Consider the following 19,320-nt stretch of genomic DNA (forward strand, 5'->3'; position numbering starts at 1 on the left):
CTGATATATTATTTATATGTGTTCTTTAACCAGGACGGGTTCATGAAGAGTTTTTGCACTTATTCACCTTTTCTTTTCATAAATATTTTCCTACATTATTTTAATGACCACGTGATATTGCATTCCTTGGGTATTCTGTGCCTTACTTCTTGTCTGTTGATAGGCATTTTGTCTAGTGTTAAGTTATCACAAGCAATTGGGGTGAACATATATGTAGCAGCTAAATCTTTTTGTTTTACATGATTACTTCCACAGGGGGAAAAAAAGTAGAGATGGAATTAGTAGGCCAGAAATGTAAATAGTTTTTTTTTGTTTGTTTGTTTATTGGTTTCTTACTTTTATGTCATTTCATTTCATTTCATTTCATTTCATTTCATTTCATTTCATTTTTTATTGTTTATATTTTATTTTAGAGAAAGAGGGAGAGAGTGTTGGGGAGAAGGGCAGAGGGAGAGAGAGAGAATCTCAGGCAGGTTCCATGCTTTGCACAGAGCCTGACGTGTGGTTCGATCCCACGACTCTGGGATCATGACCTGAGCTGAATTCAAGAGTTGGACGCTCAACTGGCTGAGCCACCCGGGTGCCCCTGGAAATGTAAATAGTTTTAAGGCCCTTGATAAGTTGACAAATTGCTCTTCGGACCAAAAGCACACATCACCACCATTTTCTACCAGTACTGTAGGAGAGTTTCCAATTGCATACAAACTAGAAAGAGATCCTCTTGAAGTATAGAATACCAATATGAATACACCTTCTTGAGGGTAGCTGTAAGCTGTCTTCATAGGAACTAGATACTGGGGAATCCTGCTAACGGTGGCTGTCTCTGGAAGCATGTCCTGGGCATCCTAATCATCACCAAGGATTCATCAGGGACCTAGTTTGTTCTGTGTGGAGCTTCATGCTGTACTAGAATGCTATATGTACTTAGCTCCAGCCTTCCTGGCCCTTTCAAGTCAAAAGTAGGGATGACAAATTAGAACGTAAAGCTGGAAGGACGTAGATTCTGAATGAAGAATTCTGGGATTTGTATCAAAAAGCCAGAGGCACCAAGATGGCAGTGAGGATGTCTCACTGGCTGACAACAATCATATGGAAAAAAAGTACAGTTGATCCTTAAACAATATGGGTTGTTCTTCGAACAGCACACATCCATTTGTATGCAGATTTTTTACTTTTTTCCTCTTAAAAAATTTATTTTAATTTTTATTTATTTACGAGAGATAAAGAGACATAGTGTGAATGGGGGAGGGGCAGAGAGAGAGGGAGACACAGAATCTGAAGCAGGCTCCAGGCTCCGAGCCATCAGCACAGATCCCGACACAGGGCTCCAACTCATGAGCTGTGAGATCATGACCTGAGCTGAAGTTGGATGCTTAACCAACTGAACCACCCAGGTGCCCCATGTAAATTTTTTCAATAAGTACAGTACACTACTGTGAATGTATTTCTTCTTCCTTATGATCTTAATATTTTCTCTAGCTTATTATAAGAATACTGTACATAACACATATAAGATTCAAAATATGTGTTAGTTGAATTTATGATACCAATAAGACCTCTGGTCAACAGCAGACTATTAGTTAAGTTTTGGGGGAATGAAAAGTTATATGTGGACTTTCAACTGTGTGATTTTTGACTGCATTGTTCAAGGGTCAGTTGTAGTTTCATTTTCTTTCCCATCTGCAGCCCCTTTCCTATTTCTTCCTTATGTCCTCCCTCCCCATTTCCTGCCTTCAGCTGAAAAAATAAATGCATCACATTAGAGAGAAAGTATGGAGACCTCAATAATATGGTTACATCCTGTTGTACTGAGCCTTAGCCTCACTGTGGATCACTGTAAGCTTCCAGAAAACAGTCACAGAATCTAATGTGTTGTTCACTCAGTGCCCAGCATCGTACCTGAAACTTAACAGACATCTGATGAATGTGAGCAAAGTGAATTCACTTTCCCCCCTTAATTCATACCAGTGTGGAAGGGGCTTCAGAAACAGAATCTGGTAATGGCTGGATATACTCTTGATGAGATTTGCATCTTCAGGTGAGACCAGGGTCTCCACTATATCTCCTGAGAGAGAAGGTCACATCGCCTGTGAATACAGTGCCCTGCTAGCTCCACCTTTCTCTCTTCTCTCTACTTTCCGGTACTTTATCAATTCTCAATTCTTTTATCTTTTTTTTTTTTTCTTGCTGACCTTGAGCATGGAAGTTTTATGCATGTAGTTGGCAATATTTATGTTGCTGCTGATTTGGTAGTTAGCCTGCATTTTAGTTGATATTTATTTACTGTGTTTGTCTCTGCTGGTTTATTTTATCAGGCCTTGCCATTTCTCAAAAGTTTGCTTCGCTGCAAGGCTGATTTCTTCTCCAGTTTTTGGTCTCATTTGTCTTGCTTTTTTATGGACCATTTGCTAACTTTACAGTTGCTCTAGAGTGCCTTAAATAGCTTGTTAAGATACAGTCTTGGGGACCATGTGATGAAAGTGGGCTTCTTCCTTCCACTAATGGAGATTAGTGTTAATTACTGACTTTTTGGGTTTTTTTGTTTTGTTTTTTTGTCCTTGAATGGTATTCCACTGTGAACCACTTTAAGCGATGAGCTTCCTGTGTTTTCTGTTTTCAAAGTAGGCAGAAAGATGAGCTGTAAATTCAAAGAACAATCCGTCTTTATTCAGTTAACTTAGATTTGCATTGTCTGAGTAGCAGGCTGCATTTCCTCTTCCTTCATTTGATAATTGCACAGTTGAAAGCTGAACTGTAAAGGTCAGCTGGGGAAATGAGACTTCCTGGTGAAATGGTGAATGGTAGTTGTGGGCAAGGATGGAAGATAGTAGATTTCCTTAGTCCTACATGGCAGCATGATTTGCCTTTGAAGATCCATGTTGTATTCACTTGAATACATGCCACGAGCTCTCCATAATTTGTTAACTCATTTGATGAGAGCTTCTTGCTGGTTCAGTCAAGGGTTCCAGTTGTACATATCCATTCTTGCTTCTGGGTCTTTTTGTACATGTTGTTTCCTTCTGGAGCACTCATCCATGTGTCCACCAGTTCCTCGTGTGGCCGAATCCCACATAGTCTCTAAGATCCCAGTTTATTTTATTTTTTATTTATTTTTAATTTTTTTATTATTATTTTAAAATATAATTTATTGTCAAATTGGTTTCCATACAACACCCAGTGTTCATCCCAGCAAGTGCCCTCCTTCTTGCCCATCACCCACTTTCCCCTCTCCCCCACCCCCGTCAACCCTCAGTTTGTTCTCAGTATCCAAGAGTCTCTTATCTAAGATTCCGATTTAAATGTTGCTTCTTCAAAAAGTCCCTGCCAACCTCCATTTGAATTTCATCTCCTTAGCTATTCACTGAAAGCATCCTCTGTCTTTCCTTGGTAGCATTTGAAATAGTTGGTAATTGTGTCTTTTGGTCAGCTGTCTACTTTTGGTCTATATATTTAGTAGTAAGTGAAAGGGTCTGATTTTCTTGATACTGTGTCCTTGCTCCAAGTAGGTGTTTGAGAAATAATTGTTGATAGAATGTGTGTGTGAATTGTTGTGCCCTGACAAGGCAGTTTCATCCCCTTCTTCTATCACAGACCATAATTCTAACCTTGAGAAGCTGTGCCCACATCAGTGACATTATGTGTTTAGTTCCCATACCTTATGATCTAGTCAGGTTAATCATCATTGTCGTTGGATAAAATGGAAATGAACCAGAGATTCACAGAAGCAAAAAGGAAGTAAAATGGTTGCTATAATCATGGTAGATTAAGAAAAAAATTTGAAACAGGTAGTTTGTCTCATTATAAATGGAAATGCTTGTTACAAAAAAGGAAAACATTCAGAAATGAATAAGGTAATCACAAGCATTCACAATCCTCCCACCAAAAAATAATGATTGGTTTATGTTTGTAATATTTACTTAGATTTATAGTATATGTGTTTTAATTGTACATCAGATATTGTAATTATGCATTATAATGATTACTTAAAAAAACAAATTGAGATCAAACTAGATATACAGTTCTATATCCTGCTTTTTCTTTTAACATTTTATTGTGAACTTTTCCTCATACCATTGAAGACAAGTCTTCATTCTGTTTATATCATAATTGTAATTCTTGCTTAATCGTAGAGGACTTTTGGAACCCCTCCCCCCCCATAAATTGTTGCAATTAATCCACTTATGTAAATCTTTCCCACTTTTTTTTTTTCTTTTGTCAGCTACATCCACACTCCCTTGAATTCTGTATTTGATGGCAGCTACTGCTTACATTAAAGCAACAAGGGGAGGAATGAAGAGAGGTGTCAGAGAGAGAAATAAGGAAAGGAATGGTTGATGACCCAGACCATAAAAGGCATGACAGTAGAGAGCAGGGAGTGGGCACACAGGCCGGTGGAGGTACGGCAGGTGTTCCCAGGACTACTGCTCACCCCCAGCCCGAGACAGAGGCACGCAGTGCAAGCATTGCTTGTTCGGTGTGGTAGCATTTTGTCTTTCAGTGGGTGATATCAAAGAAGTACAAATGTGTAACGCAGATCTGTAACACTAAAGCCCTTCACTTCAGTGAAGGGAGAGGAGCTGTGGTGCATTTTAAGTCTTTCTCACATCTTCAAACTTCCCTCTGTGCTCTCTCTCTTCCCTCTACTCAGAAACAGGCACAGCTTTTCTGAAACGAACCCCTTCTTGGACGACCCGGTGTAGATGGCACCACACCGTTTTCTGTGTCCACTATCATGTACCTCTCCAGCATGTAATTGCTTACATTAATCATGGTGCATCTGTATTTTCGAATTGCATGATATTAAACTATGTTAGACAGTAATCGTTAATGATCTGGGGACTTGTCGGAAGTATTCATTAAGAGGAAAAGGTTACAAAATGAACTCTGTTGTTGGCTCTCCTCTTGTGTGTATTATGTGTGGCTGTGGAGGCTAAAGGCTGTAGGCCGGGATGGATCATGGGGACTGTATCAGTAAAGTGTTTTACTTACTTGTATTTTGTGCATTTGCTACAGTTAGTGACCTTTCATCTTGAGAAGGGTGGAAAGCACCAAAAGTTGTTACTTCTTATGGCAAAGGGAGCTCTGCATTGGCTGACACCGTCAGTATTCCTCGTCCAGGGATTCTATGGCTATGTCATTGGGGTCTGGCTCTGAGCCTCTTGTACCTGACTTCAAAGCACTACTCATAGCAGCCATTGGTTGAACGCCTACTATTTGCCTCACAGAAGGCCCTCAGGATACACAGTCAATTAAGGCGGGTCTCTTTCCTTAAGGAACCCTGGTGGACAGGGCTCTGTCCGCCCTCTGATCTGTAAGGCTCTGTGTGGTTTTGGTGGTTTTGGCTCTGGCTCCCTCTTGGGCCACAGTTGCTCTCATACCGTCACTATCTCCCGGTTCCATATGCTCTTACCATGCTGGTCTTGCTGTGTTCCCAGCATGCCACACACGTTGTCTCCTGGTCATTGGCCTGGCTTCCCACTCGTGTTGGCACCAGATACATCCTCATGGTTACTTCTTCCACTTAGCTCTCTCCTAAATGTCACCTTCTCTTTGTACCCTCTCTCTGGTCTTCATTTTTTTTTTTTTTTCCATAACACTTATCGCATAACATACTCATTGTTAGTTAGCTGTCCTGCTCACTAGAATGGAAGGTTTATAATGGCAGGGACTTAGTTCCCTTTGCTGAACCCATAATGCCAGTGCCCTGGCACATGGACGCCATATTGAACAGATGAATTATTGGCTGTGTGAACTACTGTTTCCTGTTTTTTGTACCCAGTGTCTTGGGTAGAGGACTACACAGGGGTGGGAGGAAAGGTTGCCCATGGAGGTGCTCCCGAGAGTGTCAGCTTAACTTTTGACATTCTGTCCACGGTCTACCTTTTGGGTTTTATTTCTTCTCATCACTCCTTTATTTGTTGTGAGCAATAGCCAGGTGTGCCCTTTACTGCTTCCTTTGCTTGCATCTTTTGTCTTTCTTCTCCTGTTTTTCTTCAACTAGATTTCCCCCCACTCACCACACTACGCCCGTTGTTATTCTGTCCATCTGTCAAGGCCCAACTTGACAGCAGTTCCTCTGCTAGGCATCCTCTCGTCCCTGCAGCTATAAATGCTCTCCCTCCAACCCATCTCCTGTTAAAAATGGAACTTTCTCGGGTTCATCATGTGCTGTGATTGATCTGCATGCACATTTTATTTCACTTATAATCTACTCTTAAGATGCAAAGGCACTTTATCTATTCAGCATTGCCCTTGTACATGTTAGGTGTTGATTCACATTTATTGGTGATGTGGCATTCATGGCCGAATCAGGTGGCAGGAAAATCACCTGAGGTACATACACTATTCTGGGTCCAACAGGGAGAGGTGCATTTTGGAATGATAAACCATTGTCAACTTCTGGGAGGCTGTTTCTGGGGTAAAAGTTACCATAGTTCAATTGAGGAGGTAAGGTAGAATTGCAGTGTCAAAGTGAGAATGGAGGAGGCGTAGGAGGAAGTGAGCTTTACTCTTGGCTCCTCTAAAGAAGAGGTCACCTTGGACCTCCCTCTACTAGTCTCTGGGCCTCAGTCTCTTGGCCTATAAAATAGTGGGGGGAGCAGAGTGTAGGGTGTGTGCCAAGTTGAACGAACAATCTCTTGAGTCTCCATGTAGTCGTAACCACATGTGGTCTTGCAGCTCAATCAGGTAGGTCTCCTGGGTTTAACATCTGGTCTGGCTGCATTTATTGGAGCGAGTTTTACCACTGTTATGAGAAATAGGCTGGGGAGAAAACTCACTTAAAATGCTTTTAGTATCGAATTTTACTTTTTTTTTTTTTTTTCAAAAGCAATCTTTGTTTCTTTGGGCACTTTCCATTTGCAATACAAGAGGCTTAAGACTGGCTCCTGAAAGTCTTTTCTGAGTACTTTCTAGACTAGGGATTTGAAAGTTTATTAGAAAACCATTCCCAGAGTACTAGGGATATTTGTGTTATAAACTCTGACTTCTAACTAAAAGGGGTTTAATTTCACAACTTCCTAGATTAAATTGCATTGTGAGACCCTCATTTTGATATATACACCTTGAATTGCAGTTGTATGTAAGTCACTGTATTACAGGCTATACAATGATTTGGGAGGAAAAAAGGGAAATGAGGAGGAGTGGAGTAGCAATTCTACTGTCTCTACAAAGCAACGATTCTTAGCTTTCTTTTTATTTATTTATTTTTGAGAGAGAGCGAGAGCGTGTGCTGGAGCACCTGCACCTGTGAGTGGAGGAGGAGGAGCAGAGAGAAGGGAACAGAGGATTCGAAGTGGGCTGTATGCTGACAGCAGAGAACCCAATGTGGGCCTGATGTGGGCTGGAACCCAGGAACCGTGAGATCATGACCTGAGCTGAAGTCGGACACTCGGCTGACTGAGCCACCCAGGCACCCCTACTTTTAGCTTCCTAATAAAAGTCTCTAATGATGCACATAGGAAAGACCTCAGAGCCTTTCCATGAAGAGACAGAGTCTGGATGAATGGCCAGGTTATTTCATGCATTTCCCTGTGCCTTCCTTGGGGTAGTCTCTGGTTTCTGCTCAGGAAGATTATTGGATAAAACCTGCATCAACTCCAGCACCCGAATCCAAACTTCCTCTTCAGTCTTTAAGATCCACCCCTATCTCTTTGGGAGTTTGTTCCTTTGTAGTGAGGTGGTTTGAAACTGGCTGGAAGTTCCTGAGAGTGGTAGGGTGGTAAGAAGGTCAGCCATTCTGGTCTCACTGTTACCAGAACTGTTGTTGAAACCTAATCCCTTGTGAAGGATCAGGGACAAGTGAGCCATCTTGCATGGAGTTCTGGTCTTTTCTAGCTGCTTTCCACCTGGCCCTTACCAGAATCTGGACTGCAGACTACCACCGTACATCCCAGGCAACGGGCCAGGAGTTCTTTAAGAAATGATGTATGCTTGATCAAAACCCAGCTACATAATTTGCAGGGTTCAGTGCATAGTGTAAACATGGGGCTTCTCATTCAAAATTTTTTTTTTCAACGTTTTTTATTTATTTTGGGGACAGAGAGAGACAGAGCATGAACGGGGGAGGGGCAGAGAGAGAGGGAGACGCAGAATCGGAAACAGGCTCCAGGCTCCGAGCCATCAGCCCAGAGCCTGACGCGGGGCTCGAACTCACGGACCGCGAGATCGTGACCTGGCTGAAGTCGGACGCTTAACCGACTGCGCCACCCAGGCGCCCCAGGGGCTTCTCATTCAAATAGGAAGAGTCTCAAGATGACGGCAGTAGACAGTGAATGCAGGACCCTGTGTGTCCTCATAGGTGGCACACCCATGGGGTCAAACCTATGAGAAGCTAAAAATCACGTGGGAAAAATTCTGGCTTACCCATGGCCTAAGAATTTTCTTTCCCCTCAGCTGTTCATGTACTTATGGAGAATGTCCATGCGGGGGACTACCTTGCCTTCAGCTCACCTCCATTGTCAGGTCACTCCCTTCTAGTCATGCTGGGGCCTGGGGCACAGCCTCAGTTGCCCTCCACATCTGCCCCCCACCACAGCTGCCAGTACAAGTGTTGGCTGCATTGGAGTAGTTGTTTGCCTCCTTTTTGAAAGTGAAACGACATCAAAGACACAAAACTAATCACCCCTGGCATAACATAAGGACTCGGATATTTATGCCTTCAGTTCATTTAAATTTTTCTTTTTCTTTCTTTTTTTTGATAATCACAGTCTCACTTTCAATGTCATGGTGTGAACTGAGAAATTCCCACCCCCTTGCTTTTTCACTGCCGATGATAACAGGAATATAAATTGCAAGATGTGCAATTATACCTAAAAATGCTAGATGTCTTTTAATGCAAAAAAAAAAAAAAAAAAAAAGCCATTTCTCATAAAAATAGATTGTATGCTGCTTTTTTTGTTGGACCTAACGCAGTATGTGTACTTCCAAATGTCATTTTAAAATGCTAAAAACAGCTGCAAAAATTACATCCTTTTGTGGTTTTCCTTTTAATTGTAACATTTAGGAAATTAGCATTTGGGGCCAAGATAATTCCAGTAAAATAAGATAGTGAATTACAATTATTTAAAATGAAGCCACATTAAAATACAATTATAGTTGATATTCTTTCCCTGATATTAACACATTCACGTTTATCTTTCACAATCTCTTGAGGTTTGCTATTTGAAATAATTATCATTGATTAAGGAAAGAGGTGCATTTTAAAGTATGATTAGTAAATATGTAATATTTAATGGAAGTCATACAGTACCAGCAATAGCTAATTCACCTCGTATTTTGAAATATAGTTCTTGACTTTGTAATTATGACTCTCAGAATGGTTGGGACTTGGTTTTAAGTTAAGACTGAGCATCTTTATGTTTTGTTTTTGTTTTGTTTTTTTTTTAACTCTTATATTTTAGGAGAGAAAGGTCATTTGTTATCAAGGACATTGCTTTTAGTAGAAAGCAGTCAAACTTTTTTTCCCATTTTAGAAAGAGACCACAGGAATGAATCCATACTTCTTCCTTATGAATTCAAATGGGAATCTTTCCTTGACTTCTTAACTCAGAACATTACATACCATTAGATGCCTTTCTTCAGGAGGGGTCAGACAGCCTCATTACATCTAAGGTTGACAGCTTCCGTTCGTCCAAGTTCTTTTCCTTTCCTTATCACAATCTGAAATGAGAACTTCTACCAAGGAGGAGCTAGGGTTCTCATCAGCCCAGAGACTCCGGTTCCCCTGAAGCTGCCCTCAGACCACCCTTCCCCTGCCCCACAGAGCTCTGATGTGTTCACTTATGGCACCTGCCTCTCCCAGCCTTTGCCCCTCCTTACTGTTGTCATCTAAACTTACTTTCTAAGCTTCACCATCTTTTTCAGTCCTGCTGTTATCTTGGGTGATTCCGTATGGATACTTATGGTTAAGTAAGCATATTTACTTCTTCAGCCTGGAGACTTCTTAGATTTCTTCATTTCACCTCTAAGAAGACTTGCCGCATCTCCACTTACTTCTCTGTCCAGTCAAGTTTTCACCCCCAACACTTGAGCCGTCCTCTTCCCAAATCCTCAGATGGTCCTTTGGTTCTTTCACTTGTTGGAGACCCACCTGGTTCCATTGAATTTTCTCCCTGCCCTGAGCCTGTATCTGATATCTCAGCCCAGTGCTATGAGAGAAAGCCATGTCAACACAGATGGGCACCTCTGTAAATTAATGATCCCTAGGCTTGAGTGATGCCCACCCACCCACCCCCTTTTAGTTTGTTGTCCTTATCAGTTCTCTTGCCCATTGGCCTTTTCAGGTATTACTAGTAATCTTCATGTTCTTTATGTCTCTAACCCCACCACCTTCCTCCTTATTCTTAGCAGAGGACCTTGCTTCTGACCTCACAGAGAATACAGAAGTCCTAAGAAACACCACCACCAAAGCCCATGTCTGCTTTGCTTTTGTCTTTTCCTCCGTCCTTCCTGTCTCAATGGCTGAATTGCTCTTTGTCTTCTCCTACCTGTACTATGGATGCTGTAGGATTCATAGCTAATATTTGTTAACTGCTAAGTGCTCATTATATACTTCCATTGGATCCTCCACTCAGCAAGGACTAAGCTTATTCTCGAGTGTAGTTCCAGATGAGGAAATTAAGGCTTAGAGAGAAACTGTCCTGTGGTCTTATAGGAGCCAGGATTTGATCTGGGGTAGACTAATTCCAAAGCCCATGTTCTTAGCCATCGTTCTGTCCTTTCCTTCCAATTCCAGCTTGGGGGCCTCTATCCCCAATTTGTTTACACTCTGTCTCTTCTGGCTTGTTTATACCAGGGTTTAAATACGCACAAGTCTCTTCCAGCTTTTAAAATGAGGACCCATTCTCCTAAAACTACCACTTCCCCTTCATAACTAACATTACTGAGAACACTGTCTATTGTTCAGCTTCTGCTCTCCTCCCATTCAGTCCCAGTCCACTGCAGTCTGGCCCCAAACCCAGAAAAGCTCACTCCAAGTTTGCCAGTGACCTCCATGTTGCTAAGTTCAGTGAGTTCTCCTTGGGCCCTATCTTACTTGACTTTCCTGGAGCATTTCATACTACTTTTCTCCCTTCCCTTTGCTTTCCTGTGCCCACTCTTTCCTGACCTTCTCTCTGTGTCTTTAACTGCTCCTTAGCCTCGTTCTCTGCCAGTCACTGCGGTATCCGCGGTCTTCCAGATTTGTCACTAAGCTCCTTTATTCTCATTCCATACATACATCCTGGGTAACCTCATCCGCTTTTGTGGTTTCAGTTGCAGTCTAGATGCTGGTGAATCCCAAGTCTGTATCTCCGTCCTCCTCCGCCCAATGGCCTCTTCAATGGCCCAAGAGCTAGACCTTTGTATGTATCTCCCTGCCTGCTGGACATCTCATTTAGTAGAACTTTCTGGAGTCATTAGCTTCCACAGATGTATGAAATTGGGCTTACCTTCTCGAAGGCAGGATGGAGAAGAGGTGAAAATTGTGAGCTCTGGCGTCAGGATTGATTCTGCCATTTACTAGTGATATGACCGTCCCTCACATGTCAAATGGGATATGACGGCACCTACCTCACAGGGCCATTGTGAGAGTTAAATGCGAAGTCCTCAGAACCGGGCATAGAGTGAATCTTCAGGGGACGGTGGCTGCTGCCCTCATCTTGGCCACCATGAGTACTGGCACTAGTGTGGCTGCCATTACAACTTCTGCCTCCCCCACTGGTCTGTCCCCAGTGCTCTTCTCCATCTCAGTGGATCCCAATACATATTATTAAATGACTCATACGTGGTCTCACAGTCCCTAGAATTTGTGTTCACACCTGCAGACCTTTTAGCTCTTGCTTTCCCACCTCCTGTGTAATCCGGTCAGAAACCTGAGGGGCGTCTTTGACTCTTCCTTTCTTTAATGTTTATTTTTGAGAGAGAGAGAGAGAGAGAGAGAATGAGTAGAAGAGGGGCAGAGAGAGGGGGAGACACACAGAATCTGAAGCAGGCTCCAGGCTCTGAGCTCTCAGCACAGAGCCCAGTGTGGGGCTCTAACTCACGAACCACAAGGTCATGACCTGAGCTGAAGTCTGATGCTTAACTGACTAAGCCACCCCAGCGCCCCAACTCTTTCTTTCTTATCACATGGGACTTTTCTGCTACCATCTTTAGGATCAAGTTCAGAGTCCTTAATATTTACTTTCCAAGGCCCTTCACCATCTGCCTTCTTATTGTCCTATTAGGCTTTGGGTCTTGCTGCTTCCCCCACAGCAAGCCAAGATGTGGTTTTATTGAGCTTCTCTTGAATTTCTATATCATGAATGAGCAAGAATGGCACAGCTTAGGTATAAGTTTCCTCAGGAAGCTTGCCTTGATTCTAGGTACTACCAAATTCTGGAATCAGTACCCTGCTCTTGTATGTTATAACAGTGTGTCCTTCCTGGCTTGCAACCTGTTGGGTGTTCACTTGTGTTTATTTGACTGTCACAGACTGGGAGTCTTGTGGAGGCAGGGACCACATCACTGATACAGGCTGTTATGTCTCGTGTGCCCCCACCCTGTGCCTGGCACCATGCTCAATAAAATTAAAAAAAAAAAAAAAAAGTAAGTGCTCAGAGCATCATGTTAGAGATGAAGATATTAAAACTCACATTTTATGACCTCCTGAGATGACACAGCTCAGTAGCAACAATTGCAGTGGTCAGTAGCCCAGGTTTTAGTGTATCAAACTTGGATTCAAGTTCTCCCTCTGCTACTTACTTTTCTAAGCCTCAGTTTTCTGTTCTGTAAAATGGGGATGAGAAGCATGTCACCCTGGCAGGGTTGGGAGAACAGAGGAAGGGTATTGCCAGCTAAGAGCCTAGCCCAGCACCTGCCCCTGGTACACAGTCCTCAGGTGAGAGGATTTCATTCAAACCCAGGTCTCCCAACTCTCAGGGGAGCATTTGGTTTCGGACCACATGCCTGTGACATTGTCGAGCAGTGTCTACTGTTGGTATACTGGGCTGTTCATAGAAAGTAAAACTAGAGATTAAAGGCAGTTCCATTAGGGGAATTCTCTGGTTTTGAAAGCGTTTAATCTAATGATTCTTTTTGACCATGTAAATATTTCTAGGAAGGCTAAACTGTACTGAAGTCTAAAAAATACCTACTAGGAAACATTTTCAAGGTTCTGTTTATTGTTGTATAACAGAGAACAATCACATACTAACTTTAATGAAACCTTATCCCTACTTAGTATAATGGCATATGTGCTGAGCTTGGGGACTTGGAAATACCCTTCATATATATTTATGTGATTGATTTCTCATGGATGGCAATGCCTACAGTCTACAGATTGTTTTCATTTGATCGGAGGATATGTATAACCCTAAATGACAAGTTTCAGGGAAGGTTTAAATCTTTTATTGTCTATCACAAATTGGAGCATTGCTCATGAATTGAGGGAGGGTGTTTTGGGAGTAGGCTGTCATGGGTTCAAATCCTGGCTCTTCCACATCTCACCATTATGACCTTGGACAAGTTGTTTCACATACCTGAGCTCTGGGTTCCTTATCTGTAAGATGGAGAGACTTTGCTAACTTTAGGGTTTGCTGGGAAGACAAAGTAAGCTAACGTGGGTAAACGACCTAGCACAGCACTTAGTTCTGCTTATAAAAGACACCAGGCATCTTACTCTCAATGTTAGCTCAAATGAATAGGTAACACATCTATTTGGAATGTTTGTTAGCTCATTGTAAAGGTTACTTTTGCTAGTCTGGATTTGCATGTCATACGGGAAAGTTTGTGATGAATTTTTCCAGAGTTGAACTTTTCAGCTCTAACTGCCATTTACCACAGCAGGAAAATGTAGAAGTTTAAGAACTACAGTTTCATAAGATTTCACACTTGTAGTCATTAAGACTTGTATTTGAGGAGAATCAACTTTTGTTATCAATAGATTAGCAAATTGTTTTAAAATTCCCAGTGACTAGCCCCCTTTATTCTGGTAACGCTGTGGTAAGTCTGTCTACAATCTACGTAGCCCCCAGTAATTTCTGTATCCTAGAACTACTAGTCATAGGAAGATCTTGGTGGACTTCCCTGCGCTATAACCATCTACAAAGTAGTAAAAATATGAATTTGACTACTGTCAGAATTATTATTGGTACTCAGTTATTATTAGTGCTGTCATTATGATGGGAACATTGCAAACATAACACATCTAACTCCCTGGAGTCTTTGCTTCAAGCAATTTTTTGGAAGTACGATATTTATAAAAAGAGACTTCAATGTGTGCATGGCTATTGGCTGTTAAGTACCTTACTGCTTTTTTCCTGATGTTTCCCCCAGTTAATTCTTTTCTTAATTGATGTCTGTGCTCTCTCTCTTTGTCTCTCACCTCTCTGGCAGTCTTTTCCCTATAAAAGGACCCATCTGTCTAAGGTAGAGATTCTCTATTTTATATACTCATCAGTGATTAAGCTGCATGGAGTAGACATGCTTATCATTTAGAAGTTTCCTTTAACCCTGCTTTTTCAATACATTCGTGCTTTGTTTGTTTTCCTTCAGGTCAAATATGTTCTTTTCAAGCCTGAATGCCAGCACCCAGAAGAATGTCTAATTTCTAATCATAGTCACAGAGCAAAGAAAACATTTTAAATTGCTAATCCATTGTAATTAAAAATAATGCTTAAAAAATGGATGCTCTTTCTAATATGCAACTATATACAGAGAATGAGAGAGAAAAGCTGTTTCTGAAAAGTGACTCATTTTCATTTGATTTTTATTAGACTTGAATTTGAGCGGCAACAGCGCGAAGAACTTGAAAAATTAGAAAGTAAAAGGTAAGCCATGTGGGGTACGGGTTTTAACACTACTGTAGTCTGTGGATTCTTGCATTACTGCTCCAGACGGATTTCTTCGAGTCTGTTTCACTACCTTGCTCTGGCTCTGTGTCAAGTATTTACGTGTTTAATGACTGTAGGTCATTTCTCTAGCTGGTTAGTTTTACCTCATGTTTGAATGTTTTGAAAACAGTACATCTTCAAATACTTGGGACAAAGTGGGAATAGAGTCAGTAGGCAAATTTCGTACACTCGTTACATTTAATACGCTAAATGTATACTTATGTTTAATCTAAAAGCATATCCCCCTGAGTGATTATCGCCTGAGGTTTTAAAAAGCCAAAAAGAATGACAGTTCCCCTTCCTTATATCTCCTCCCCTTTTAAACATCTTTGCTTATGTTATTTGGCCATTTATATTTCCCTTCTATAATTTGCTTCTTTAAATTCTTGGCCCACTTTTCTCGTGTGTGTGTGTGTGTGTGTGTGTGTGTGTGTGTGTGTGTGATTTTTTTAGCTGATTGGGAGAGGTTTTTTTTTTATATGTTCTGAATATAATTATCTGATAAAACTAAGTATTTTCTCCTTCTCCCCACCCTCATCCTGTTTAACGAGCCAAGAAACAGAGTAAGGTTATATATTAGAGCAGAAACTAAAGGCCAGAGAAAATCTGTAAATTGGATATTTATTTTCTGGAACCTGGAGTTTAGAATGCTATAGACCAAGCATGACATGTAACCCCTGAAATCATGCATCTCAGTTTTCTATGGAGACTCCTGTTATTCTCAGTGTTATGTGTTAACAAACTAATATTTGGGGCCATTTGGTGATTACCATTTGTCCTAAACTAGTGATTAAATGCTAAATAGCATGCGGTTATTTGAGCTGCAACAATGAACTGTCGATTATCTTGACTTTGATATTTGACCCCAATGAGTTGAGGACAGCATAAGCATTTTTATTTAATGTCATTTTGTAACTGAATTTCTATTGAGTTTTAGCCATTGGGCTGAATAACATTATTCACATTTAAATTTAAATTGGGCACGGTTCTTTCTCTTTGAGCTCAGGGGGCTTTTAAAATTATATCATGCATAACACATTATGCTTATAGACTCTACAAAGAAATGATATCAGAGGCGACTTCAGGAGATTAGGCAAATGATATGTTGGACAGTTACAGAGTGAAAAAGCTAAGCAGTGTGCTGCCGGAAATGAAAAGGAAAGCAGTTCCCCCCACTTTTTATTTTAGTGAAGGGCCTGACTTTGTGGCACGTGTCCATGTTCAGAACATTTCAGGTAGGGAAAAGTTCGAGCACCATTCGTATGTAGCGAGCAGACGATGATGGGTCAACGTTTGGCATTTCAGGAAACTCATAGAAGAAATGGAAGAAAAGCAGAAGTCCGATAAGGCAGAACTGGAGCGGATGCAGCAGGAGGTGGAGACTCAGCGCAAGGAGACAGAGATTGTCCAGCTGCAGATCCGCAAGCAGGAGGAGAGCCTCAAACGCCGCAGCTTCCACATCGAGAGCAAGCTGAAGGATTTGCTTGCCGAGAAGGAAAAGTTCGAAGAGGAAAGGCTGCGGGAGCAGCAGGAAATCGAGCTGCAGAAGAAGAAGCAGGAGGAGGAGAGCTTTCTCCGAGTCAAAGAAGAGCTCCAGCGGCTCCAGGAGCTCAACAACAACGAGAAGGCCGAGAAGATCCAGATATTTCGAGAGCTGGACCGCCTCAAGAAGGAGAAGGACGAGCAGTACGCCAAGCTCGAGTTGGAGAAGAAGAGGCTGGAGGAGCAGGAGAAGGAGCAGGTCGTGCTCGTGGTGCACCTAGAGGAGCAGCTGCGCCAGAAGCGGGAGATGAGCCGGCTCCTCCAGCGAGGGGAGGTGCAGCGGGTGGAGGAGGAGAGGAGGGACCTGGAGGGCATCCGGGAAGCCCTCCTGCGGGTGAAGGAGGCCCGGGCTGAAGGGGAGGACGACGGCGAGGAGTCAGAACGGGCTCAGCTGCGTTTCCTGGAGTTCAAGAGAAGGCAGCTGGTCAAGCTGGCCAACTTGGAGAAGGACCTGGTTCAGCAGAAGGACCTCCTGAGAAAAGAAGTCGAAGAGGAACAAGAACTCCTGGAGCGTTTAAAGTCTGCAAACGAAGATGACTTCAGAGTGTTGGAGAAAGATGCCGAGGGTGTCACACACGTCACCCAGGCGGCTCAAATCCTCGAGAAGATAAAGCCGGCGGAATACAGGCTGCAGTATAAGGAACGCCAGCTCCAGTACCTCCTGCAGCATCATTTGCCAACCTTGTTGGAGGAAAAGCAGAGAGCGTTTGAAATCCTTGACAGAGGTCCTCTCGGCTTAGACAACACTCTTTATCAAGTAGAAAAAGAAATGGAAGAAAAAGAGGAACAGCTCGCTCAGTACCAGGCCAACGCGAGCCAGCTGCAGAAGCTCCAAGCCACCTTTGAGTTCACTGCCAACATCGCCCGTCAGGAAGAAAAAGTGAGGAAGAAGGAAAAGGAGATCCTCGAGTCGCGGGAGAAGCAGCAGCGCGAGGCGCTGGAGCGGGCCGTGGCCAGGCTGGAGAGGAGGCACTGGGCCCTGCAGAGGCGCTCCACCCTGGGCCTGGAGATCGAGGAGCAGAGGCAGAGACTGGCCACCCTGAACAGCAGCAGCAGCGAGCAGTCCGGCCTCCGGGCCAGCCTGGAAGCTGAGCAGGAAGCCCTGGAGAAGGACCGGGAGAGGTGAGGCTGGACAGGGAGAGCACGGCACACCGTAGGTGCCAAAGCTGGTGTGTTTTCCACCCCCTCAAGGTGTGCGTCTCTCTGTCTTTCTAAAAAAGTGATTCTGTTCGCCTGTGTGTTCACTGATACACCAGCCAACGCTTGTGTTCCAACCAAAGCTGAGAAAAGCACCCCCCCCCCCCGCCACATTTTCTTGCTCCTTAGGATCCTCATCTGAGAATCATTGGCATGCCATTGAAAAAAACACTCAAACAAAACCAGAGCCCTTGTCTATGACTCCACTGACCTATGGAATACGAATATTGTCATATTTGATAAATACGACTGCTTCCAGCCTGCCCCCTCCCCTGTTTCTGTCCCCTCCCCTCCCTTTTCTCTTTCCCTTCCCTTCCTCCCTCCTTTCTTCCTTCTGTCCTCCCCTTCTCGCCCCCCCTCCCCCGACCATCCCTCCTCAGAATTTTTCCTACCCTCCCCTATTCCCCGCGTCACCCTCACCCTGGGCCTAACATCTCTGTGACCAGCACTAGTTACAATACAGCATCATCCCTTCGGTCACAGACCACACAGAGCAGGTGCTGATTTCCACTCCTGTTGGGAAACTGAAAAATAGCCCTTTTCCTTCCCTTCCTGATTCACAGTATTTGAAGGAGGCCCCAGGATTCTGTATTAAAAAGGAAACTGCTAAACAAACAAAATTCTCCAGGTGATTCATGAACACAGCGAGCGGTATATTCAAGCACGTGTGGTGATGATTTACTCATGTTACTTTTGGTGTTATGAAAAATAAAACTAGGAACTGGCACTATTTTCATGGTAAAGAAAGAGTATTTATCTTCTCCCACCCATTCCCTGTCACCACGCTTCCCACACGGTAGGTTCTCAGAAGGAATAAGTGCATGAAGTCAAGAACACTTTTTTCTGGTAGCCCAGCAGACGTGATGCCAAGACTCCCAGAAAGTCGGTAGTCTGCCTGGTGTGCAGACATCACCCGCTTTGTTGTCCTGTCCAGCTTTCATACCCTGGCCCACCCCGTTCCTGCCTGGCTGGCCTCGGCAGGCTCTTTGATCTTTGGGCCTCAGTGTGTCCTCTTACAAGAGGGCGTAGGAGACCAGGGGCCTGTGCATTTTCTTTAGCTCCAGACCCCTTGGTCGGTTGAGATCTTACCTGAAGCCCAGGTTGGAGGGCCTGGACCGCTGCCCCCTCTCCAGCATTCCAGGCACCCACAGCACCTCCAGAGGGGCTGCAACCGAAGCCCAGTCGGCTGGCTTGTAGGAGCCCAGCTTGATATTGGCAGACGCCAAGGATCCATACTAACGACAAAGCAAGACCTGAGGCTGGAGCCTCTCTCCATCATCTTGCCTGAACAGGTTGGGACAACCTTCCTTTCAAATGATCTGCTTATACCGTGGGTTCTATTTACCTTTGCTCTCTGGTAATTCCCTCTGGCAAAACAGCAAGAAATAACAATCAAAAACCATAATGCTATTACTTCGGAGAAATAGGTTGGAGTTTTAAGAAAATGATTGCAGGTATGTTATGTAAATGAAATTGCCGGACAAAGCTCCAGCCCCAGGAAATTTAAAGTAGTGGAGGGCACGCTCTCAATTTATATCCTGCAGTGTGCAGTGAGAATGCCACGTGGGCTTTTAGCTTGATGTCCCTGGCTTTTGTCAACCAGCTTCACTCCCTGGCCATTAGTATTAATACTCTATTATAGCGGATACAGTATTGTGATTTCCAGGGAAGTGATTTCCTGATGTCAGCGTTCCTCCAGAAGCCACACAAAGGATGCTTTTGGCTTCAT

At 43.2% G+C, this 19,320-nt stretch overlaps 1 protein-coding gene across 13 annotated transcripts in view; it reads left to right on the top strand.

Annotated features, from left to right (window-relative positions):
* KIF16B (kinesin family member 16B) overlaps nt 1-19,320 on the top strand; it is a 292,229-nt gene that overhangs the window by 175,100 nt on the left and 97,809 nt on the right. For 9 of the 13 annotated variants that reach the window (XR_009248802.1, XR_009248804.1, XR_009248805.1 and 6 more), the window contains 3 exons: nt 14,356-14,388; nt 14,736-14,789; nt 16,158-17,516. Coding sequence is in view for 7 of the 13 variants with exons in the window: in XM_058684831.1 (XP_058540814.1) it covers nt 14,356-14,388; nt 14,736-14,789; nt 16,158-17,516 (1,446 nt within the window). In the remaining 6 variants the exon portion in view is untranslated. The remainder of the gene's footprint in view (nt 1-14,355; nt 14,389-14,735; nt 14,790-16,157; nt 17,517-19,320) is intronic. The other 4 variants (XR_009248803.1, XM_058684832.1, XR_009248807.1 and 1 more) reach the window with 3 other exon arrangements.

Source organism: Neofelis nebulosa, chromosome 9 (assembly GCF_028018385.1).
Source record: "Neofelis nebulosa isolate mNeoNeb1 chromosome 9, mNeoNeb1.pri, whole genome shotgun sequence".
NCBI lineage: Eukaryota > Metazoa > Chordata > Mammalia > Carnivora > Felidae > Neofelis > Neofelis nebulosa.